The 26563-nt window shown below is 38.1% G+C and overlaps 2 protein-coding genes across 2 annotated transcripts; both read left to right on the plus strand.

Annotated features, from left to right (window-relative positions):
- Positions 1-1576: 1576 nt before the first annotated feature.
- LOC135085046 (NADH dehydrogenase [ubiquinone] 1 alpha subcomplex subunit 8) lies at positions 1577-6970 on the plus strand. The gene is made up of 5 exons (XM_063979829.1): positions 1577-1868; positions 3118-3293; positions 3495-3602; positions 4941-5068; positions 6531-6970. The coding sequence occupies exons 1-4, from the start codon at positions 1740-1742 to the stop codon at positions 5062-5064; spliced, it is 537 nt and encodes a 178-aa protein (XP_063835899.1). The 5' UTR covers positions 1577-1739; the 3' UTR covers positions 5065-5068; positions 6531-6970.
- A 2385-nt stretch (positions 6971-9355) lies between these two features.
- LOC135084800 (mucin-5AC-like) lies at positions 9356-20838 on the plus strand. Its single transcript, XM_063979538.1, has 5 exons — positions 9356-10836; positions 15831-15918; positions 17091-17575; positions 17941-18864; positions 19722-20838. Exons 1-5 carry the CDS (start codon positions 9356-9358, stop codon positions 19750-19752), a joined length of 3009 nt encoding a protein of 1002 aa, XP_063835608.1. The 3' UTR covers positions 19753-20838.
- The last annotated feature ends 5725 nt before the right edge of the window (positions 20839-26563 follow it).

Genomic DNA, 26563 nt, shown 5'->3' on the forward strand with positions numbered 1-26563 from the left:
GTGATTATTTTGTGATCTAGTTCTTGACCTTTACTACTCAAGGTTTATTTTGTATTTTCCTTTTAAAGGAGCGAGAAATGATGGTAAATGATTAACTACCATTGTAGAGATGTAAAATACATTAAAAATTTAAGCAAAATACACATTATTTTCCATTAGACTTTTCTTGTTTCATTTTTTTTCCAATGTTAGTGAATTATATGTACTCACGTATGATGTAACAAAGCGATCACAGAACTGAATTATTTATTACTAGAATGTTACACATAGACTAGTTCCTGCCCATTTTGAAAATACAACTGTCGTAGCGTTATTGTGAAGCGAAGCCAATTGCTTACTTAGTAACAGAGATGATTGCGATCTGTTAGTTTTACAAACTCACATTATCACTAACAGCGAATCTATTCGCAAAATAGAGCTCATTTATCCCAACTTTTCCGATGCCCGCATTTCATAGATTACATCTAAATGGCGATTTGTATTCTAATTCGATCCAAGATGATAAGATCTCACAAAAATACGGGATCAATCGAATTTGTCCTGTATAAAACCAGCAGCCAAAATCCTAAATTCATCACAAGTTGGAAAACATTCACGAAGTTCGTTCAGAGTTCCCGCCATTTTAATCTAACTTTTTAAAATGAAATCTAGTCTGTCTTACGTATTAGCAGCATACTGCCTACTCTACGTTTTGGTGAAAGTAGATTGTTCGATTGTGAAGCCAAATAATATACCTAGAATTGGAAGGAGTGACGAAAGTGCTGGCCCGTTTGATCAAGAAATGGGTTATGTTATCAAAACGAACAAAAATATACCACGAATGGGTCGGAGAAACTATGATTCGGTAAGTCTAGATAAGATGTTAGTTTTACCAAGTTATTTTCAAGAAATACCGGTTTCAGATGAGATTTAATAAAATGAAAATGTTTTGTTCAACAGGGCAATCGCTACGACATTCCAAAGTTCTATCAGTTGCCTGAAGAAGCATTTGAGCAATATGCAGGTAATAAAGATACCTCTTCTTTGCATTATTTTATTGAATTTAGTTCTATCTACTTGTTAATGTTATCTAGCTCAACTATTTATTTTAGAGAGCCGCCCCAGCTACAACCAAGAATATCTTGAAGGCATTTACGATAACCGCTTGGAAAACATGAAGAAATAATAAGATGTTGATGTAGAGAGCCAAGTAACTGTTATAAATAAACGGATAGGGACTGAAATACGGACTGGATTCTGCGAGTACTTCGACTCAATACTTTATAACTTTTGTTTCGTCTCAACAGCGCACTGTGCAATGTTGGAATTATACGCATTATAAAACTAACATGCTGTTTATTAAATAATGCATAACATGACTACAATACCTACCCGTTTGTGAGAACTTACATAGGTACCTACCACCCGGAAAACCATAATATTGTGCATAAGTCCGCCTTTTTTCACTAGAAATGCATGAAACGAAACGGTGTTCGATCAGTTGTCAGCAGCTGTGCCAGTCGATCTGTCAAAGTCATAAGAATAACCGACCAAAACAAGTATACTGCGTACTTCTATGCATCTCTTTTCCTCGTTACACTTATCAGATACGTTTTCTCTATCTATCACCATACGGTCAAAACATTCCTATTTGGCCATCCTATAATCCTAAATTCTTCCACGGATTTTGTGGAAGAATTTTTCTTATTTATTTCGGTATTTATCTTATAAAATTTGCTGTGAAGGGTAAATAAATAAAAATGGTGTTGACTAATGATGTGCATCTTCCGGAGGAGTCCGAATTGACCGTGCCAGAGGTCAATTTATCGGCTGCTACTTTGATGGCAAGTTCTTTCCACTTGGGAAAATACTGTGAACACGCTAACAATGTAAGTATTACGTTTATTTTGTACGATAAATAGTTTATAAAGGTTCTAGTGCTTTGAATTAAATTAATACAGGCTCTAAACTAGTTTAAAATGATTGCATAATCTTCTGCTGAAGAGGTTATGTTTTGTTATTATTTTTATTTCTATGGAATTTCTTATCAATATTTTTATGACAAAAACTTGCAACCTCTGACCAAGGATTTATGTGGAACATAGCAGTGGACGTCATTTGGCTGAAAAGAAGAAGAAGAAGATAGCATATAATTAAGGCTTTAATTAAATATAATGAAATTATGATAATAAAAAAGCCCTTAGGTTAGAACCATTTCTTCTTTTCTTTCTTTCATTTACACTCTTAACACTGCAGTACACGCGCCCCTTTTTTTACACCAATACATGCGCGGCCTACTCTGGTAAGCCAATTTAAAATCAGTGTAAATCAGTTTGTAAACAATTTATGAATAAAATTATTATGTAAATGATTAAAGTGTTTATTATAGTTCTTTTATAATCAAAGTTCCTTTGTATAACTATTTGGGATAAAACATTATAAACAATTTAAAAAGTTGTAAATTTTTTGGACCAAAATTGCACTCTGAGATCCATGTTAGCAAAAAAAAAAATTACTGCAAAAATATGATTTGTTTTTTATCTGTCATAGTATTCAAGACTTTCTACTGCCTGGTACATGGGGTAAATCCATTTTTTGCAAGTCTTCCATCATTTTTTTCGTGAGTGATTTCGGGCTTTTGAGTAGACCCGCAGTTTTGACGGCCAATTTTAGAAAAGTGCGTAGACGCCTAGCGACCCAAGCTTTAATGGCTTATTGACAATTTAGTCAACGAGGCTTTCCTGGAATACCAGCTCTCTGGCGCAAGTTCTTAAAAAGTTATAGCGTAAAATGTTACCCTGGTCTACTCTAGTAGGCCGCGCGTGTACTCTAGTGTTAAGATTAAATCTAAGTCTACACTCTACAGTATCTTCTTTTGTTTCTCTGTGTACCAGTATCATATTTAATATCATTCAGGCTCATTAATACATCGAAATGTTAAATTGAATGCTAATAATTATGAAATGGATCGATTTAGCCCAGGACAGGCAAAAGTGGAGCAAGATGGTGGAGGCTTTTGCCCACACAGGGTGCCTCAAGAATTAACGAAACAAATATTTTTAATGAATTTATTTTTTGTAGTCAAAACTGTTTTGTGAAAATAAAAACTTTATTTATTTATTTTGAAATATATTCCAGGAGTTCATGCTATGCCGTATCGAGGAGAACGATCCCCGCAAATGCATCAACGAGGGGAAGGTGGTCACGGCGTGCACAATGGAGTTCTTCCGGAAGGTGAAGCAGACGTGCCTCAGTGAGTTCGGTCAGTACGCCAACTGCGTCGACAAGAGCTCCGGAGACTTTAGCTTGAGTTCGTAAGTAATTAAACAATATTAACAGTATTTTTTTTCTTTTCTGGGTAGCTTGGGGTCATAGGACAAAATTCTACGTGCTCACGGACCAGGCGGTAACAACAGTACAAGTGGACAGGCAAAATTATGTTTTGATGGCGCGGCGGCGGCGTCGCCACCCCTGACCTAAACTATTGAGGTTAATGTGATTACGATCGTTTCCAGGTGCCGCAAGACCCAGGGCGTGTTCGACAAGTGTATGCTGGAAAAACTCCAGCTGGAGCGCCCGGGCTTCGGCTACTTCACCGAAGCGCGCGTGCACGACACCAAGAGGTCAGTGTTATAAGAAACATAGCTTTCCGCCCGCGGCTTCGCCCGCGTGGAATTTTGTCTGTCACAGAAAAACTTTATCGCGCGCGTCCCTGTTTCAAAAACCGGGATAAAAACTATCGTATGTCCTTTCTCGGGACTCAAACTATCTCTATGTCAAATTTCATCAAAATCGGTTTAGTGGTTTAGGCGTGAAAAGGAGACAGACAGACAGAGTTACTTTCGCATTTATAATATTAGTATAGATGTTCATCATCATCGAGTCAGGGCACTTACAGAGCAGATATGTACCATCCTAGACTACATCTTACTTAATACCTACGATTGCGGTTAAATACCTGCCTTTTCCTGCATAAAAAAAGTCGTTTAATCGTCACTGCGAAGCACAACCCTCTCCAATTTCATCATCATCATCGCAGCTACAGGACGTCCACTGCTGAACATAGGCCTCCCCCAATGACTTCTACATCGCACGGTTGGTAGCGTCCTGCATCCAGCGCCTTCCTGCTTGGTCGGTCCACCTTGTGGGTGGACGTCCCACGCTGCGTTTTCCGTTACGCGGCCTCCACTCCAGAACCTTGCTGCCCCATCGGCCGTCAGTTCTACGTACTATGTGCCCTGCCCACTGCCACTTCAGCATGCTAATCCGTCGTTTATCAGAGGTGAGTTCATCATCAGGTTATTGGTCTCCATAGGCATAACAGGAGCACAGCTCTTTCGAATTCACCAGAGACAAATGTAGTATTTGGCATTGATCCATCCATCCATTGACCCATCTGACCAGGATTCTGAGGGTACGCACTCAGAATCCTGGTCAGATGGGTTGGGGAGATCTGTGGGTCTAGACAAAATGCACTTTTTGATCGAATCGAAAATCGAATCCGTCAAAACTCCATCCAAAAAAAAAAAAGGTATTTCGACCACTTTTCGACTGGTTTGCGATTATACTGTGCACTTTGTCTAGCTAGACCCACTGTGGTATAAATATAAAACAAAAGCTCTACCTACTGTCGTGACAGATAGACGCGAAAAAGCGATCGCGATAACTGATTTTCATGCGGTTGTCCACCGATAGGTAATAATTAACCTACTTCATGTTATAATTTGTTAAAATGAGAAACATAGGATAGTTTTACCATTGTTTTTGAAAGGGGTGCGCGCCCGATATATTAATTCTTTCTGCGACAAGCTACCCATTATACTTAGTAATCCGGTATGCGACCACTAGGCCAAGTGGTCATTATTATTTAAAACCTCCAGTACCCTGTAGTACGAAGAGTAAAGGCCTAATTTTAAGCTTCAAAGGTATTTTTATACAGGTCTAATTTGCTTTGTTCGCAGGCCGAAGCCCCAGCCAGAGCCGAAGACTATATACACTGACCCGACGCCGGCGCTGCCCGACGCGGAGCGCGACGCTGCCCGCCCCGCGCGCCACGGCTCACGCTTCTACTGGATGACCGAGTAGACCCGTGAGTCACCATTATACAGGCATAGCTCGCACTAAAACTACTAATTTGGTAGTTTTTTCCTGTTTGTGGCAACACTGCACGATTTAAAAGACGAAAAAAAATTAGCAGTTTTATAGATCGCTTAACGAGAGTTGAGACTTGAGGTCATCACTACAAGCATCGAGCATCATAAATGGAGCCGGCATCGACTTTTTGCCTAACTTCTTTTCAGTACTAACTTCGAACTGCTCCTATGTTCTTCTGATTAATTTCCTTGCGAGTCCAATGACAGTATGATATTCCCGGGACATTGGTTCGGTTTTTTCATGGGAGCAAGTCATTTTTAAGTCAGATCGTTTGACAGTTCTTTCAAAGCGACTAGACTGTAGAAGCTGCTGATGGGTACGCCCATGGGTTTCGTCATGTGTTTGTCGTTGACCATATACACGGACCCGACGCCGGCGCTGCCCGACGCGGAGCGCGACGCTGCCCGCCCCGCGCGCCACAGCTCGCGCTTCTACTGGATGACCGAGTAGACCCGTGAGTATCACACCCTAGCCCACGGGACACACCTCGCGTTCCTACCGATGCAACTCCTGTGTATAGTCCGGCCGCCGAGCACGTAGAATTTCGTCCAATGACCCCAAGCTACCCATTCTTATCGCTCGCGCGTAATTGTATTGCTGTCGCGACTGTGCGAAGGGCGGCCGCAGTGAGTGAGAGCGCGACAGCAATATAATTACGCGCTAAAACTACTATTTTGGTAGTTTTTTACGTTTGTGGCAACACCTTATAGGTCGCATAACGAGAGTTGAGACTTGAGGTCATCATTACAAGCATCATGGAGCCGGCATCGACCTTACTTCGAAAATATGTTCTTCTGATTAATTTAGTTGCGAGCCCGATGACAGTATGATATTCCACGGAACATTGGTTGGGTTTCTCCATGGGCATACCCAGCTTCTTTCCTAGAGGCAAGTCGTCTTTCTCTTTAGGTCAGATCGTTTGACTTAGAATCAAAAAAATCAAAAATCAAAATCAAAAATATTTATTCAGTTTAGACCACAAGTGGCACTTATGAACGTCACGTTAGTTCTTTCAAAGCGACTGTAGCAGCTGCTGATGGGTACGCCCATGGGTTTCGTCATGTGTTTTTCGTTGACTATACATATTTTATACACGGACCCGACGCCCTGCTTGTGCGACCTATACAGGTGATACTTGCATCGAGCACCACAAATGGAGCCGGGCATCGACTTTTTGCTAAAATTGTCGACTCCGGCAGCGATTACCGATTAGTTTCGTTGCGGTTCCAATGACAGTATCGAATAAAACCCAACCAGTGAATCTTAAGTAGTTCCCTGGACATTGAAATGAAATGAAATAGTTTATACAGTAGGTACATAGGCCTTTTCCAGGGCACTTAAACACGCCCCGTTATAACTTTGTGAACACATTCTTAAATTGGTATTTTTTTTTACAGATATCGTTCGTGGGCGCTCATCTTCATCAATCAAAATGTATAAAGTAACACATTGGAACCCAGTATGAATTACTGCACTGAAGTACCCCCTTAACGGCCGCCATATTGGATTCATTATGACGTCAAGCCTGAAATCGAGCACAGCAATGGAGTCGGCACCGTTTTTGTCGCGTTTTAAGATTGGATTTATTTTTTCGCAATATTAAAGGCAATGTCTATGTAAGTTGAACGTATCAGTTTTTGCTTAAGTCACGATTAATATTGTATCTCCAAATCATTATTTGCCAATTATGTTGCATAGTTGTATAAGTGTAATATTAATTTTAAGTGAAGCTTTTGTAACAAATCATGGTTTACCTAATGTGTTATTTTACACAGTGTATAGATATTTAAATTATGTAGAATAAATTGTTGAAATTATAATTTCTAGTTTAATTATTTACTTATTTTCCTATTTTAACCTTATCCTTGCATCAGTAGAAAGTCGATCATCTTTTTGGAGCTATTTTGCTTGGGAAGTAATGAAGGACGATTGTATTCTATTGCAATACTTTATGGTTATGGTAAGCCTGGCTTTGCCCTCTCCTTGTAAGTTATACTCGAAGTATAGTAACATAACCTATCAATCATAAAACTAAACGCATCTGTCAAAACACCTGTTTGTTTTTGTTTACAAAACATACCTGTGTCAACAAAACGGAACTGTCAATTGTCATAATTTATTGATCGGGCGGTCGGCGTGCAAAATGTGTATTGTATTTTGCACAAGTATCTATAGTTAGATAGGTTTTTCTTCCTCTTTAGAATGTATACCGTAACGTGAGATAATTTCCTGTATCATTTACCAACCATTAAATAAGTTAGAGGTTAGGTCAGAAGGTGTTCATAACAACTTATTTAACTATGAAAGAGTGCTACAAGTGAGCTCAGTATTTCCAAAATGAGCGGCGAACACCCCAAGTACCTCTACGAATCATGGCTCCTTCCATACAAGCCGGTAGTGCCAAATATAGTCGCCCCTACAGATGTTAATCATGTATACCAGTACTACAATGAAAAGAATGGGCAGCGAGACAAGATAAACAGAAGAATTGTGTCCAAGGAAGAGCTCGAAACGGATAAGTATGTAATCTATACCTACATTTTTATGACAGAATCTCATGAACTAGTCTCTGAAGTCTTGTTTATTTTGCACTTGCATCAAACACTTTTTCTTTCTTTCTTTCTTAAGTTAAGCTGTCCGTGACAGGCTTAAAATTAAAGAAATGCCACAATTTCCTTGTAAAATTTTGAAAATTTGGTGTTTCACGCTGTGATGTGCCCGGGCATATAACAATGTGGCCATTTCAAGGAACGGCCAACGACATATACATTTAGATTAAGATATGTATGTTATTACATAATACTATTACAGTGTTGGATACAACAGACTTTAGCTTTCGTTATATTCTTTACTAGCTTTTGCCCGTGGCTTCAACCACGTGAAATTTTGTTTGTTACAGATCGTCATAAATTATAGCCTAAGATATGTTATTCTGGGTTATAAACAATAATACTGTAAAGTTTCATCAAAATCTGTTCAGAAGTTTTTGCGTGAAAGAGTAACAAACATCCATCTGCACATACAGACATCCAAACTTTTATGTTTATAATATTAGTAGGATGCCTTTAGTCAGTTTGTAGTAATGTTTTTTCTAATAAGAACCAAAAAATTGGGTTCAATTGGGTCATTGTCGATGTGTTGACATGATATCATTGCAAGTATAAACTGGAGGTATGTCTTGTATTATCCTTAAAACTAGTTTTACATTGACAATAGATTTTGATCCCTTATTATACAGCATATCCCAACTAATATTATAAATGCGAAAGTAACTCTGTCTGTCTGTCTGTCTGTCTGTCTGTCTGTCTGTCTGTCTGTCTGTCTGTCTGTCTGTTACGCTTTCCCGCTTAAACCTCGCAACCGATTTTGATGAAATTTGGCATAGAGATAGTTTGAGTCCCGGGAAAGAACATAGGATAGTTTTTATCCCGGTTTTTGAAACAGGGACGCGCGCGATAAAGTTTTTCTGTGACAGACAAAATTCCACGCGGGCGAAGCCGCGGGCGGAAAGCTAGTTATTAATAAAATCCTACTGATATTATAAATGCGAAAGTTTGGATGTCTGGATGGATGTTTGTTACTCTTTCACAAAACTACTGAATGGATTTGATGAAACTTTACAGTATTATTCTTTATAACGCAGAATAACATATAGGCTATAATTTATGACGATCTGTGACAAACTAAGTTCACGCAGGTGAAGCCGCGGGCAAAAGCTAGTATTGTTATATTTTGATAGTTAAATACAAACTACTTATAGATATTATACTATTGCAGGTACTGGTGGGATTCCAACGGTAATCCATATCTCAAAAGCAGTGATTATAGTTATTCCGTACCCAAGGATGAATCCGGGCCTAGCATCTCTAAATCCTCTCCCAACACAAACCCAGAGGCCAAATATGATCTGTATCCCAACATAGCTTCCTCTTCCAACTTAACATCAGCTATTACAGCTCCAGCTATTATATCAATGGACACTAACTCGGCTCTCAACGCTGATGCAAAACCCAAGGTTAGTGCCAATATTACTCCAGCAACCAGCTTTATTCATCCTAATCCTGCTTCCAAGTTAATGTCAGCTATTTCAAATCCTAAATCTATCCCATCAACTGATACTAACTTAGCTCTTAAAACTGATGTAACACCCAATGCTAGTCCCAATATTACTTCAGCAGCCAGCGCTATAGCTAATCCTAACATAGCTTCAACTTCCAACATAATGTCAGCTACTTCATTTCCTGTGACTATTTCATCAATGGACACTAACTCTGCAACTCCAACTCTCATAGCTGATCCAACTCCCAATCCCACTCAGCCTAGTCCTATTACTCCTGCAGCCAGCTCTATATCGGCTACAGAGTCTAACTTAACTGCTGGAGCTGAATCATTTGCTAGCACTACTTCAACTACTAGTGATATTTCTACTCCCAGTGCTAATATTCTCCCAGATCCTAAAGCTAATACAACTTCTGTGTATGTATCACCTACCACCACCATCTTGGCTACTAAACTTGAGGACTTAGCTAACACCTCAGTTAGTGACATCCCTACTCCCAGTGCTAACATTCTTCCAGCTTCTAAAGCTAATCCAGCTTCTATTACTCCAAAATCTAGACCTTTGTCAAGGCGCAGGTCAATTCCAGGTCTCGTTATTGATTCTGATCTGATGTCTAAATTATCTCCTAAATCTGGCTCATCTATAAGCCCTGTCTTAACTTCGACAGCGACAATTCCAGCTCCCATTATTTCAGCTGCTAATATTTCAGTTACAGAAGATACCTCAGCCCCTATGACTGACTCATCTATTAGCTCCGTTTCAGCTGTCAGTAGCAATGTAACTAGTAAAATAGCTCTCAATATTTTTCCAACTGTTGAGGCTGCAGCTTCTGTGGCTATCCCAGCTACCAATCAAGGTCCAGCTGCCAGCGATGCCTTAACTTCAATAACTGAACCGCAGGATCGAAATGTCCCATCACTTACCACGTATCTGGCTTCCATTTCTAAACCACTTTCTTCTATGCACATTGGTTCGAAAGCTCTTCCAGCTAAGAAGGCAGTTGCAGCTGCCAGTTTTATATCAGCCAGTCTCTCGGCTCATAAGCCTGACTCTAATGACACTACCCTGACTTCTACTGCAGAACCAGTTCCTACTGTCTCTCCAGCTGTCAGTTACATATTATCGGCTGCTAAAACTGTCCCAACATCCGCCACTGCTGGTGATATCCCAGATCCCAGTACAAAACCAGCTGGCAGCGAATCTATTGATTGCACTATTTCGGATCTCATTGCTGACATATCTAGCAAGGTAGCATCAACCTCCAGTGATATCCTAATTCCACCCAGTACCAAAGCAGCCCTTAGCGATTCTTTAGCTACCAGCATCACAGCTATCACTACCTCTAAAGGTAGACCAATTTTATCTGGCACTACTGCGTCTACTGTCAATGATACCCCGATTCCTAGTGCCAAAACAGCTGGTGATTCTCCTGCTACCAGCTTCATCTCAGCCATTCATGCTAGCATTGGCCCCAAGTTCATATCAGCTCACAGCATAGAACCAGATGACTCCAGCCCAGATCCCAGCGAAAAATCCTGCAAAACTGGACCTAAGTTTCAACCCAGGCTAACCAACTATCAGCGGAAACTTGGGAAGTTGTTCGAGACACCTATAAGTTCGAGTTCTATAAGTAAGGCAGAAAAGTGAGTTATTAAAAGATCTATAAAATAATTTCATTTGACTTTATGGGCCATAGCAGACATGCTACTTTTAGGCTGAGTTGCACCACCAAACTTTAACCGTAACTATATCGATAACCGGTGTTTTTTTTATGGAGTTTGACCGATTTTTGACGTTTGTCAAAGTTAAGAGCCATTTCACAAAAATATTCCGCGCGAATTTAGCTGAAAACTGTCAACGCAACGACAAAAGAGTAAAAAGAACGCCGAAATGGACAAAAAAATCTTGAACCGTGACCGTATTAAGACTTGATATAAGTAATTAATTTTAAGGTAGAATACGGTTAATAAACTTGATAAATTAATTTAAAATTTTAATAGAGTTTATTTAGTCTTTTAAAGATTTTTATAATTCGATTAATAATGAAACACGACTAGGTATAATATGTAAAATATTATATTAAGTACAAAATAAAGACAGTCAACATAGTGAAAAAAAATCTGCCCCCTTACAGCTCCATCATCGGACTCTGGATATCATTTAGGGACGAAATATTCGTCAAGGCGAATTACACAAGCCCAAACTCCATAGGGTTCTATTGTTTTGTTACGGAGTTGCAATGGAGGTGGCCATTGCAACTCCTCAAGATCCATTATCAGACAGAGCTAAGAAATAAATAAATAAATATTATTGTTATTAAACAAATAACTAAAATAATTCATCTTACTATGTTACTTCTTACTAGTCTTACTAATATTATAAATACGAAAGTTTGTGTGGATGTCAGGAATTCAGGATGTATGTTACTCTTTCACGCAAACACTACTGAACAGATTTTGATGAAACTTTACAGTACAGTACAGCAGTATTAGCACAGAATACATAATAGTAGCAACAGAAATCGCAATTGATCAGATGCCGACATTTTAACGGTAATAACCTTGCATGGAATACTGCTGCCACCTCTGGGACGGCTCTGCCAAGAAACATTTGGCTACTTTGGATTCGGTGGAAAGGCGTGCCAGAAGACTTATCGACAGCCCTACCCTTGTTGAAGCGGCGCTCCAGGAACTTGACCATCGCCGTAAGGTAGCATCCCTATCGGTTTTCTACAGGCTACACTTCGGAGAATGTGCGAAAGAATTACACGAATTAATTCCACCAGCCCCCTTCCATCATCGGGGAACCAGACGCAGGTTAGCGTACCATCCCTATATTGTTGACATTCCACCAGCTCGCACTAAGCGTTTCGATGACTCTTTTATAATGCGAACAGCTAGGGACTGGAATTCGTTGCCTGCTGCTGTCTTTCCCGAAAACTATAATCCGGGCCTCTTCAAGGCGAGAGTGAATAAGCACTTACAGGGCAGATATGTACCATCCTAGACTGCATCCCACTTAACATCAGGTGCGATTGTGGTCAAATACCTGCCTTGTTATGCATAAAAAAAAAAAAAAAAAAAAAAAAAAAAAAAAAAAATGCAAAATTTCCAACGAACCTGCATTCGAAATCGCACCGTAATACTACGCTCATAAGAGCGCAATTTTTTTGTGATCAGAATTTATCTACCTCGCAGCTCAAGCGTCAGGGTTGTTTAAGCAAAGTAAAATAAATAAAAACTTAATTTTAAGAAGCATTTATTGTATTTACGATTGGTAAACGTTAATCTAGTGGTGTTTGTATATCGTACCAACTCCAAAGTACCTATTAATAAACTTCAGTGTTGCGATAATTCGAAATTGGACAAACGTTTTAAAAGGTGTATTGTCGGAAACAAGACACGGTGAAGTAAAGTTAATGGTTTTATTAGCTAAAATTGTAATTGCCTCGCTCTATATTACATAGTTTCATATATCAATATGTGGATTACGTAGTGGGATGTGTTACCACATAAATAATACATAAGTCTAGTAGATAACTTATTTTCTGTAACACATTTGTTTGTAATTCCTGTTATTTTTAATTAATTAAATTACTACAGTTAATTATTATTTCTAAATATTACGATTTTCCATTATAAAGAGGAAAATCAGTGCTGTTGGTACAATAAACCTTGATTGCGACGATGATCGACCTAGCGTGTTTATGTACGCGTGTGTACACACGCGCGTGGCGGCCCTGATTGATTTGCAACTTAGAGTTGTCGCGCGCTGTAGGTAATTATCTCGGCCGGCATAGGCGAGTGACAGAGGCCTGGTACTAGTCAGTCTGTGTTCAACTATCACTCGGGTCGGATGTTCCTATCGCAAGACCGTTGTTGGTTCACTCAGTTCCAATACGTCTCTAGAGTCTCTCTCAACTGAGCACTAGACGTGCTGTGTGTAATTATTCTCGTGAATACACTGAGTTTATTAATTTCTACGAGTGGATTTCATTTTTCCTGAAACCTAAACCAGAAGACCCTGTCGCCAGCGACAGCGGACGCTCATCCATCCCTGGCGTCGACCAGAATAACAATATACACCACTACAGTTTTATCACCCAAAAAAAATTCTGGGTAATGAGTTATTGTTGTAGTGACAAAGGGGCGGAGCCGGTGTCGCAACAATATGCCCAAAAACAGAACATATTGCTTGTGAAAGCAATGATGACAGGAGCGTCGGCATAATGTAAACAGTTTACATTGCTTGCATACTACTAAAGGTTATTCGAACGTTGAATACTGATATCGCAGTGGATAATGAGTACATATTTTGATATCTTTGTGTGTGAATTTATAATGCGACACTGAGTTTCGAACTCAGCGCATTACTTAGCATCTCTCTATATCTCTATGGAAGCAAGTTAAATCCATAATAACATTCTACACCTTTTTAACCTCGTCAGGTAATAATTTTAATAAAATACGAAGCGTCATCTATCAATAGAGAATATATTTTAGAAGTTAATAAATTATGCATAAAATATAAACACTTTAGTTAAATCCTAGAATTTCTAAAAACTAGTAAAGAAATCGTATTGAAAACAATAAATTAATATTTATTAAAACGTCAAATTATCGAAGATTTTGACTAAAGTTTTTGAAAATATTTTATAACCTACATAGAAAACATTTAGGATTCTAATCGTGAAAGATTTTTTTTTCGTAGCCTATTGCCTTCAGACAAACAAATAATCAAATCTTTCCTCTTTTATGAGTATAGATTTAACAACAAAACTCTCTCGATACAACGCTTCTTTTTCTTCTTCACGAAACAAAACTCAAAGCGGATAAATAAATAAACAAATCTTTGGACAGTTTTACAGCGCCATCTAGTCCCAAAGTAAGCAACTAATATGCTTGTGTTAAGGGTGCTAGCCAGCTTATTGGATATACTACTTACATACTTTTTATAATTTATTTATTAAATACCCAGACCCGTCAAAGAAATTATAATTCATCATTTCAATTTCTGCTCAGCCGGGAATCGAACCCGGGACCTCTCGGCATATTAGTCCGTTTCGAACCACTACACCAAACGGCCGACTCGAAACAGGGACCTCTCGACATAGTATCAAAAATATTTGGTCGCCGTATAAATCACCGCTTCACGACACGAACGCACGTAAACGTCATGGCGGGAAAAATGACACAGGTCCTGCCTTGACGGGCGCTCGCGCCGTACTAATCGATGTCGGCTTGCGCATTGTAATTTATACTGTTATTCACATCAATATTTTGACAAAGTGGTTACTAATATTTAAACAATAACTGTTGAAATCAATTCTCCAATGAATATTCTTTATTCTGGGATACTTTTATTGCTGTTATTGCTGTGTATTTAAACCAAAAATTACGATCAAAATGTGACGTAAATCTTAAAAATTTGCTAAATTATTTTTAGATTTTACTCAATAATGGTAATAAAATTCAAGAATCCGTTTGATTATTGGACTACAAGAATATATGTCCGATGATTACTATATATTTTTAAGTTTATTATACGAGCATAAATAATAGATACAGGACTTTGAAAATGAGTCTGCGGCAATTTTTCCGTAAAATGGTTGTGGGAGATGGGGCACTGCGAATTAAGCAAAAGAGTTTTAGTAAATCCGTTACATTAATGGTCAACAACAAGGATTGGCCTATCTTTCTCAGTTAATAAATAATCTCTGGGTGTTGCTTAAGATAGTAATTCATGCTTCCGAAATCTTAGAAATTCGCACGAAAATGTAAAATGGCTCTTAATGTAATGGTGTGTCCACACTGGGCGAACGGGTTCGCGCGGCAAACTCGACATCCTGCTCACCCTGCTGTTGAGTGAGCAGGATGTCGAGTTTGCCGCGCGAGCCCGTTCGCCCAGTGTGGACGCACCATAAGATGGTGCAACACAGCCTTAGCGTCGGCGATCGGCGATTTTGCGACTGTATCGATGCAGCAATGCGATTTTGCGACTTCATGCGTTTGAACTAAACGCGGTATCGGAATCGCGCGTTTTAGCGACTGCTGTAACTGTTTGGCGTTTTTAAGTGGGCCGGTGTGGAATGTGTGGTCGCTGCATTCAGCTTCTACAAAGCGACTAAATCGCCGATAGCCGCTGCTAAACGTAAGGCAGGGTACTCACCTGCCATGTAGCACGTAACGTAGCATGTAATGTAACCAACCTTCAAGTGAGTACGGCTCGTCCATGGTCATCGCGTATCTGTCTGCGAGCTCCTGAATCCTACTGCGAGCCGCCTTTGTGCTCGCAGTGATACCGCCACTCGGCGGGTCGCTGCGGTCTCCCTGCGAACCACGCGCGAGCAGCTCGCAGCGGGCTCGTGCCTATGTACTCACTTGATACAGTATCTGATACATTACATGCTACACGGCTAGATGAATACCCTGCTTAACATGCAGACCACCGACTTTATAGTTGAGCCCGATTCTAATTTGTATAAAGGATCGGCCGATACCAAATCGGCGTAATGTGCGCACGTTCATACATCTCCATACTGATCAACAGCTCGACCCAACTAAAAATCGGTGGTCTGCGCCTAGGCTAAACCTTTTATCAAAGGATATTACAGCAACGCGAATGTATTTCTTTCTAGAATGATGTTGAAAATGGGATGGTCTGGTGGCGCACTCGGCAAGCAAGGCGGAGGTATCATAGAGCCAATAACACCCAATTTGGAATATGTATGTAGCATTTCTAAAACTATCGATGTTTGTTGTAATACAGTCAGCTTCAAATAGTTCGTGGCCAAAAAGACAAACAAAACGCAACAATTAACCTAGAAATTAGCACGGCACTAAATAAATATATTCAAAACTGCCACGCGGTCTCGTGCTAGATGGGCGTCTTAAAGGCCACCTTCTATCAACGGGAGCGCGTGGTAAGTAACTTGCTTCTGAATGTATTGTAACTTCCTACTTTTTTATATTTTTAAACCGGCAGACAGTGGTGACTGAGTTTGTTGCGGCGCTTCTTCTCAGCACTTGCCAAATGTTTGTCTCGAAGCGCTGGTAGGGCAAAAAAAGAATGAGACATGTATAGGCTCCTTAAGAGCATTTGACGATTTGCAAGAACTAATTTAATTAGTCTAAACAAATAAAGAAAATTTTGATTTTTGAAGACAACACAACCTTACGCCAATTAGAACAAAGACGTGTTGCGAACTTTTTATCTGCTTTGGGGGATTGAGTTTGGGTGCCACGAACTATTTTCCTTTACTTGGATTTTAAGATGTGTTTTGCCCCTGCAGGACAAGAGCTGTCCCTTTTCTGACGGCCAGTTATCATAGATTTTTCACTTTATGCGTATGACGAATCGACGATCTTCCTTTAACATTTTATGCGTTGTAATGTAACTTGTAGATAGACCAAAATCTTCTCTCCTCTTGTCTACACTTTTGTAAGCATCGGGCGTCAGCGAAAGGCTTACTATGAGATACAGTTCCAGCTACCCATTTCTGGTCATCTCGTCTCGCTCTATCGCAAAGAATTACCACTTGATGAAAGCGAGAGAAAAAACGGAAAAGCTGGAACTGTGGTCCACTGTACATATTTCCAAAGAATAAGGTCTGAACCTGTGGCCTAATTCACGTATAAACAGTTTAGATCTCGCTGACGTTCAGAAGTCGTCCAATTGAAAAACAGTTCTAAATCCGTATTCACAATAATTTTCGATAGAACGATTAATCGATAGGATCGCATCTCAGCGATTTGTTGTCATTGAAGTTTTGTTACGTGAATAAGGCTACTGGACTTTTACTATGACCTGCCAGAGAATTCAGAACCTTCATAAAACTCAGTAGTTACGCGATTTGAACTTCAGATTCAGAATTTCAATAACATTTCCTGATTTTCAGGTCAAAACGACAAAAGGTCTAGGACGCAGACCTACCGAACGGCCACCTAAACCTACCCCTATTCAGATGCCTAATCCAGCCAAGCGCTTTAAAAAGACTGAGTCTAGCAATCCATGCTTGAATATCATAAAAGCTAACATCAAACGTAGAATGCTCAAGAAACCAGAAGAGACGAAAGAACAGAAAAAATCTCGAAAACTACAACCGCGCCTAGTAAAGGCACGTAGGAAGAATCTCTTCAAAAACAACGTCTTGCAGTGTATACTGGAATTTGTGACTAACGAGCGAGAGATAGGGATCCTTTTTGATGACCAATTGCATAGCGGGCAGAGGAAGATCATACACGACATAGTGGAAAAGATAAGGAATGCGGAGGCGCCTGAGAACAAGCACACTAGGGGCTTAGATCAAGCCCTGTTGAGCAATGTAGCTAGGAAGAACAGATACATGCTGCAGACGCAAAGCGAGGGAGTGATGCCAAAGCGGTAAGTTCATCCTTTATTGTCATCATTTCAGCCACAGGACGTCCACTGCTGAATATAGGCCTCCCCCAATGATTTTCATATTGACCGGTTGGTAGCGGCCTGCATCCAGTGCTTTCCTGCTAGCTTAATGATCTTTATCCACCTTGTGGATGGACATCCTACGCTGCGCTCTCCGGTGGCTTTTACATGGCCTCCACTCCAGAACCTTGCTGCCCCATCGGCCGTCAGTTCTGTGTACTATGTGCCCTACCCATTGCCACTTCAGCTTGCTAATCCGTCGGGCTGTGTCGGCGACTTAAGTTCGTTTACGGATCTCCTCATTTCTGATTCGATCTCGATTAATTATGTTTAAATTGGTTTTCCAGGCGCCTATGTCTATTCAAAGAAGCGCCAAAGTCCATGTATCTCGTAACACATTACATGTTGAACGACCGAAAAACTGATTACGTTAAACTAGAAGAAGACCAAAACGTAAGCCAAGCAAAAAAGTATAAACAGATAGGCCTAGCACGTAAACAGCGATTGATAGATGCGAAACAGCGGAAAAAAGCGAAACAGCTGCGAAAAGCTTTAAAAAGAGCCCAGAAAGTTAATGCTGATAAAGTTGAAGTAGAAATAAACATTGACGAGTACAAGTTTGTAAAGGATGAATTTGATAATTATGTCGCCCGTAAAATTACTGACATAGAAAAATCTGATGCAAAAGAGAGTAAAGCAGACAAAATAAAACAGAATATAGAAAAATCTGATGCAAAACAAAGTAAAGCAGACGAAATAAAACAGAATAGTGACATGGATCAACCAATGAGCGACTATGATGAGGATATGCTCGAAGATTATTTCAAATCGAGCGATGAAGATGTCGAAATGACGAAACCCGAATCTCATGATGAATTAAAAGCTATCTTTCGTATTGAAGATAAAAAATACAAAGTTCAAACCGCTGCACAAAATATCAATGTTAAGAAATCAAATGAAACCAAACTAGATGTGGATAACAATAATAAATTCAAGAAATTTGAAGAGAAATATGTAATTAAAACGAGAAAGGACTTTCTGAGGCATAACCTAAACAAGTGTTTCGCTGAATTCCTCAATGGTGAAGCATTTCTTGAATTCAAATTCTTGGGACAGTTTGATACAGAAGAGTACGAAGTGATGAATGAGTTTCTAAACGACTTCTTCATGGCTAAGAGCTCAAATAAAGTCACGAATGAGGAGTTTAGTGATATTTGGAAAAGTGGGGATTGGAATTTGGGTTATAAACGGGATTTGAATGGAGGTTTAATGTGAGTAGATTTTTATTATTACTTCTTTAATGCTATGATTCTCAATTAAAGATTTAGGCCGAGAACACACGGGGAAACGCAACTGCAACAAAACTGCAACTTCTACACTCGCGAGCAAAAATATGGAATCACCCTATTCGTTTCGAGCGACCATAAAAAGTAAATGGCTAACAGAAGACAAATAAAAATGGTACCATGATAAAGGTAATATTATAAACTTTAAATTGATACCACAGATACATACATAGTCATTCAGTTCACGAGATCGCTCGGAACAAAACACAAGGGGGTGATTCCATACTTTTGCTCGTAAGTATAGTTACTTTTGAGTTGCATCTAAGTTTCTGCCATAGATTCCGTTGAGAGACCACACATGACGCGACCAGTTTGACCAGTTCAAATAGGTTTCAAACTGGTCGCGTCATGTGTGGTCTCTCAACGGACGCTATGGCAGAAACTTAGATGCAACTCAAAAGTAACTAGAAGTTGCAGTTGCGTTTCAACGTGTGTTCTGGGCCTTACGCAACTGGAATTAAATTAGGTATTTAATAGTAATACTTTGAGAGAATAAAGTTCATAGCAGACTTATGAACTCGGAAAGGGATCAACACCGTATCGCCTTTCGCGAGCTTTCAACCGCGAGGCGAGGCGTTTACGTTACGGTGCGGATAAGTGTGCGTTGCAGTATTGAGTTTCGAGTTGATACGGTTACGATCCCTTGCCAGGTTGATACCTAAATGTTCGAACATTCCAAGGCACAACTTATTTAAAAGTCCGTTTTGTTACTTTGAAACTGATAAATAATGTTACTGATTTGAATTGGCGAAAAATTAACTTATTAACCCTATTTTTTTCAGGATATACAAAGTTACAATCAAGACAGAGTAAGCAAGTAAAGAAACGTAACAATTCGCTTGCTTCAACCGTTCAAAGAAATCGCTCAATGCTGAAAATGGAAATAAATAATGATCATTATTGGTAACTAATTATGTACCATCGGCCACAGTGTTAACTATCCATTGCCTGTCATGACGTCTCGTTCTATCGCAAAGAATCACCATTTGATTAGAGCGAGAGCAAAAACGGAAATGGATAGTTAACAGTGTGGCCGTGTGTACATAGTTCGGTCTTAAGTTACTATTATGTGCATGAATCTCTACAGTACAGAATATCAAGCTTACACTATGGCAGTGTTTTTCAACCTTTTTCATGAGACGATTCCCTTAGTAAGAAAAATTGCGCATAATACATTATAAAAATAATGTTACAAAGATGTTGTAGGGACTGAATACTTCAATGAGGGTTTTCGCGAATGAGAGATCCGCTAGATGGCGGGACGTGGATGTGGGGTCTGACTGCTGCGTGATTGGTGGATTTTGACATATCTGTCAATGTCATGCCAAAAATAACCAATCATGCAGCATTTGGACCTCGCGTCTACGTATTGCCATCTGGCAGATTTTTCATTCGCGAAAACCCTCATTCATACAACATTTATGCATTTGGATAATTTGATTTCAGATAAATCTATATTTATAACTTTACTAGCTTTCCGCCCGCGGCTTCGTCCGCGTGGAATTTTGTCTGTCACAGAAAAACTTTATCGCGCGCGTCCCTGTTTCAAAAACCGGGATAAAAACTATCCTATGTCCTTTCCCGGGACTCAAACTATCTCTATGCCAAATTTTATCAAAATCGATTCCGTGGTTTATGCGTGAAAGCAAGACAGACAGTTACTTTCGAATTTATAATATTAGTGTAGATTATTTTTTAATGAGGTAGTTTTTACCTCTCTCTCCCCGCTATAGAGGCTTCACGACCCCCGGTCGAAAAACACTGCGCTATGGAATCGTACGTAGTTCGAATAAGTATGTGTTATTTCAATGTGCTAGTAGATAGATAGATATAACGATTATTAAAAGAGTATTAATCAATCTAGTCTTACCTAAAAACAGGGACAAAATGTCCAACGAAGTTGTACGACTTTATAAAAATAAGTGGATGTGATATTTTTATTGTTTGTAGATATTAAGATTTTTGCATTTAAGAGATGCATCTCTTTCTATCAGTTTGATCTCAAGCTCAAAAAAATTTATTCCCATCTAAGGTGTTTATGAAAATTTATTTTGAGTTATAAGTAAGTTTTTGTATTGAGAAAAAATCAAGTTTGTAAATGTAAGATTGTATTGTTTGTATTTTGTATTGACTAAAATGTAAGCCAGTTACTGTTCGTACATATTCACATGTAATCCACAGCAGTTAAATATTTTGATTCTTTACTTTATTGGGCACTAGCTTTTGTCCGCGGCTTCTCTTGTCCGTCACAGAAAACTATCGCGCGCATCCCTGTTTCAAAAACCGGGATAAAAACTATCCTATGTCCTTTCCCGGGACTCAAACTATCTCTATGCCAAATTTCATCAAAATTCGTTCAGTTGTTTATGCATGACAGACAGAGTTACTTTCGCATTTATAATAATTATATTTGTAGGTATTTGCGTAGCCCTAGTGATGCTCTACCTCAGGGCTTCGGCTTGACACTACTTTTTGGGACACCCTGTATAACTTTTATACTCTATACCACTATTAACATATCGGCAAGTACTGAGATCTTATTAGTTTACTGCTGAAATGTATACTGACTTGAAAAAAATACTATAGTAAGGCGGAGTTGCATCACCTTAACTTTAACCGGTGTTTTTGTATGTAGTTTGATACACATTTGACGTTTGTAGGATGGTGCAACCCAGGGTAAGTGTAATAGTGTTAAGACTTATTAATTTATTATTTAAACTTCAAAAAGTTGAAACGTGTTCGGACTTACACGAAAATTTGGTCTGTATTCTTCTCAAATTATTATACTAATACCTGACTTTTCTTATAATATTATAAACCTATTTTAGTAGTTGTTTTATGTCAAATAAAAATAATGATAATAATAATGTGTTTCTATTATTTCTCGAGAAAAATACTATCCCATCAAAAACAATACTTGTCAAAAAAACCAAGTCTCGCAACTCAGTTGTTCTACGGTAAAAAGTTGTGAGATCCATGTAATACCAAGTCCAGGCCAGGAAATCTTTAACGTTTTACATAAATTATTGACTTGGCCATCGCACTAAATAATTTAATTTACACGTGTTTTCATGCGATGGCCAAGTCAATATATTTATGTAAAACGTTAAAGATTTCCTGGCCTGGACTTGGTATTACATGGATCTCACAACTTTTTACCGTAGAACAACTGAGTTGCGAGACTTGGTTTTTTTGACAAGTATTGTTTTTGATGGGATCTCATTTCTTTTTGTATTTTGTAGACAGCAGTTATGTATCTAGAAAACTGGACCGAAATTGAAAAATTTTACTCGACTTGGCGGTTGCACTACCGTGCCCCCAAATATCATTTCTTTTTGTATTTTGTAGACAGCAGTTATGTACTAGAAAACTGGACCGAAATTGAAAAATTTTACTCGACTTGGCGGTTGCACTACCGTGCCCCCAAATATTTTAGTTTTTCCTTGATTCATACACCAAACACTACTTATATTCCAAATTTGAAGCTTCTAGGTCTGCTAGAAGTGCCTTAGAGTTTTGATGATCGGTGAGTCAGTGAGTCAGTCAGTGAGTGACAAAATTAAGTAACTTTGACCCGTTATAATTCTTAAACTACTGGTTCAAATTGAATGAAATTTTAAATATACCGTGTTTTTACAATGCCTGCATAGCTAATGAAAATTCAGCCTTCTAGTTTTATCCACAACGAAGTTACAGGCGGTCGAAAATGGCCTGAATTGCTTCGAGAAAAGGATGGTACGGCCGTGCCGCTTTTTTGCTCGACTTGGTGGGGGCACTGCCGTGCCCCCAGATCAAAATTCAAAATCGTTGACCATTTTCATTCTTAAAATAGTCCCAAAGCTTGTGATTATTATAGATACATATTTCCTTTGGGTTTCTTGTGGGCATACGCCCGTATTCACAAAAATACTATGAGGTGCGCGTGGACGCACAGGGTGACACACGAACTAATCACAGAGCTCTGTTCAACGCTTTGCGTTCGATTTGCTGCTTCACTTATACAAGCATCGTTTGTGAATACTAGGTACTAGTCTGTCATACGTGGTTTCGTTTTATACTTATAAAACGATAGCCCTCATTGAGGTATTTCTTGAAAAATAAAACACACCAGTATTGTAAATGTCAACATATGTATTATTTAAACTTACTATATTTACACGATCAGCGACTTACAATTTTTCAGTCTATACCTTAAAAACGCAGTTGCAAGAAAATCATCAAACTTATATTGGAACACTAAAATCAACTTTAATACTAAAGTAATAAAATTACAATTTGAAGTTTGATTGAATCCAAAAAAATACGTATAGGTAGGTACACATTGTTGGCGTTAAGAGGCTACCGTAAGCATAAGTTCGTTTAATAAGATTGTTATCTATTATTTTTTTCTTATAATCAACATTGAAAGGTATTGACGCTTACGGAGGACTATTAACGCTTTACGAAGAAGAGTTTATGCTTTAAACTTTATTTTAAAACAGAAATTGAAAAGACAAATCATTATAATATGTTAACATAACATTTCAGACTACTCAAAAGTAGATTGATTGTGTAAAAAACTGTTAGTTAGGTGTAGATAAGTCAACCAATTTGTCTTATTTATTATTAGAACATTATTTTCTTTATGGGGCCACTTTAATTTGAACCTTACGGGCTTGATTTAATGACTAATTTCATACACACTTCAAGTTTTTCTATAAAATATTTTTCTGATTAATTTCGTTGCAGGTCCAATGACAGTTTAATTTTCCCCCGGAACAAACTTAACTTTCACTGGTTGGGTTTTTATTGGCGGTCAAACTGTAGATCCTGGCTACACAGGAGTTGCAGCGGTGGGAACGAGAGGTGGGAATAGTCCCGTATAATATTTGATTTGCGATCAAATTGGTTGACTTTACAATATGTGATTAATTTATTGTTACATAAGCGTGACTAGGGATAAATGGCTATGCTGGAGTATACAATAGGACTTCCAAAAAATATAATAAAATATATTTAGTTTTATTTACCTAATTTAACAGTATGATGGCATCAAAGAACTAAAAGGCATGGATATAGCAAAATGAATCTTACGTATACGGTTGAGAGGTGATTTTGTATTGATAATTTTATGCAGTATTTTACTGTCTAAAGCAGAATGATCTTTAACACATATACATGGGATTTATTTTGCAAAGACATTGCTGAGTTAAAACAGTCGAATTGAGAACTTCCTCCTTTTTTGAAATCGGTAAAAAATTAGAAGGCTTAAAATTTTTGGCAGAAAATCTTAGTTAATTTTGAAGTTTCCTGGCATAGTGAGAAAGGATAATAAATTAGTTTATTTACTATCTATTGTTTTAACAAATCGACTATTTTATCATTAACAAAGTGTGTGATCATTCGTTTTATATTTAAAGAGATACAATAACTGGGTATTTTAGATTTTTACATTTCGTTTAACATCATTAGAAAAAGACTATAGCTATTTTATCACTATGATTACAATGAAAAATGTAGATTTACAAACTTTCCTTTCGCACGGGTTTTGAATTGAACCTTAGTTTTTTGGACTTCTTTCAGATTTTGAAACAATCCAAGAAGTATTTACGAAGTAATGGTGCGTTGAAGTTCGGCGTGACGTCACAAAGTGCTACACTTTTAAGCACACCTTGACGTCACGTGCCTTTTCATCTGAACTCTGGCGCGCTTCATCTCTTTCAATTTTCATTAGTTTGAAAACGTGAAAAATACGTGTGGAATCGAAAGTTAACTGACGGACTAATTCACTCTTGCTTTTTTACATAGGAAACATCCCTATTTGTATTATGTTTTCAAATACTGATAGAAGTGCAAAAAATTGATTAATCACTGCTTTTACAAGTCTTCGATGTTCCATATCAATTGTAATTGTTTTAATTCTATAAATATATAAAAACTGCATGCTGTCAAACTTGCTATTACCTATGGGATTTTAATTTTGGTATCTACACTTACGAAAACCAAACATGGACCAAGAATCGGTTATAAGTTGAATTTTAATTTCTTACAGTACGCACTTTCGACTATACATAAAACACATAATGTGTTTTATTTGTACACTGATGAAGTACACTTCATAATTTCATATCAAACATGAATAAATAATAACTAACTCTAAATAGCGCACTAAACAATAATATACGTAAACGAATCGAATAATTGTTCCCGAATAAAAATAATAAAACTAAAATATGGCATGGTATACTTAGTATATACAACCGAGCGATGGCAACGTTGTGATGTATACAAAATAATAATAATGTCTTTTTCAATTGAACTAGGAAATAAAAGCAGTCTATGATAATATCACTTAGGGATATGGCTTCACTACATTTATTTTAAAGCTAATAATTAAATTTATGTTTATTTCAATAAATCTAGCCTGACCTGGAAATTTTGTAGGCCTTTTTAAAAATATACTTGTATATAAATAACAATATAATGTTAAATTTTAATTATAAAACGCGGAAAGTATAAATGTATAATATTATCTTTTGAAATAGGCGGACACGACGAAAATTAACATCACTTCAGTAATAGTGTCCGACCGAATGTTCGGTTTCGGTTTCGTTTTCGGTTGAGTTTCGGTAAAATCACGAGTTTCGGTTTAGTTTCGTTTTCGGCGGCAAACTTGCCGAAACTACGACCGAAACCGAATGTGCATTCGGAAGTTTCCGCGCTGTTATCGGTCATGTTCGGCGCGTTGAATGAGTGAATGAATCCGATCAGAGCCAATGTCGTGATTCGCTCGCTTGTTTGTTTGCTGTAATTGCTGTTAGTTTTGTTTTGTTGTGGTGGCGAGTTTTCGAGTGATTTATTTTGAATTTGGTCAGTTTTATCTCGTTTTATGTCGTTATAACATAAGAGCGGGTGTAAACACCAAAAAAAAATATTCAATATGACTGATAAAAGTATAATCAAGTTTAATCTAACCTATAATTTTTTTTTTGGTTCGCAAATGCTAAACGTAACAAACAAACATTAGTTAAGTAGTTAGTAATGACTATAGTGCATTTCATGGTGATAATATTATGGATTCACAGTTTCAAAGTTCATTTTAGTATTTATCACCAAGGTATCCAAGTGGCAAGTACAGTAGATACTAAATTACGTACTACCAATTTTGTTTTGAGAAATTATTAAGGTAAAAGACCCGACCATGGGACGGGTTATGTAGATGTCCTGAATATTGCGAGTAATTAAAAAAAATCTAGACTATAAGGGCTATATTTCACCGGGACACCATGGCGGCGCAACCAGTCGCCGCTACCAACAAAATGTATACAGCTCTATAGAGAGTTACTCACCTGGTGTCCGTTTGGTTGCGCAAAAATTTAAAGACTGACTGATTATAATAACGTAGCCTTGTAAGGAAGTTTCGGTTTCGGCCGAAATAGACACCGTTGCCGAAATTCGTTTTCGGTTTCGGTTTCGGTCGTAAAACTAGTTTCGGTCGGACACTATTCAGTAAAACTATACTCTTCACAATTTTAAAACGAAATACCATTCGTATCGAATTTCACAATAACGTACAAATAATTTATTTACAATATTTCCAGGGCAGACTGGGTTTTATACAAATTCACAGTTATTAGGTGAAATA

Source organism: Ostrinia nubilalis, chromosome 27 (assembly GCF_963855985.1).
Source record: "Ostrinia nubilalis chromosome 27, ilOstNubi1.1, whole genome shotgun sequence".
Lineage (NCBI taxonomy): Eukaryota > Metazoa > Arthropoda > Insecta > Lepidoptera > Crambidae > Ostrinia > Ostrinia nubilalis.

Coding starts and splice junctions, on each gene's coding strand:
- LOC135085046 (XM_063979829.1), top strand. CDS start 1,740: ATGGTGTTGACTAATGATGTGCATCTTCCGGAGGAGTCCGAATTGACC. Junction 1,869..3,117: donor ACTGTGAACACGCTAACAAT/GTAAGTATTACG, acceptor AATATATTCCAG/GAGTTCATGCTATGCCGTAT. Junction 3,603..4,940: donor CGCGTGCACGACACCAAGAG/GTCAGTGTTATA, acceptor CTTTGTTCGCAG/GCCGAAGCCCCAGCCAGAGC.
- LOC135084800 (XM_063979538.1), top strand. CDS start 9,356: ATGTCAGCTACTTCATTTCCTGTGACTATTTCATCAATGGACACTAAC. Junction 10,837..15,830: donor TCTATAAGTAAGGCAGAAAA/GTGAGTTATTAA, acceptor ATTTCTTTCTAG/AATGATGTTGAAAATGGGAT. Junction 17,576..17,940: donor GAGGGAGTGATGCCAAAGCG/GTAAGTTCATCC, acceptor TTGGTTTTCCAG/GCGCCTATGTCTATTCAAAG.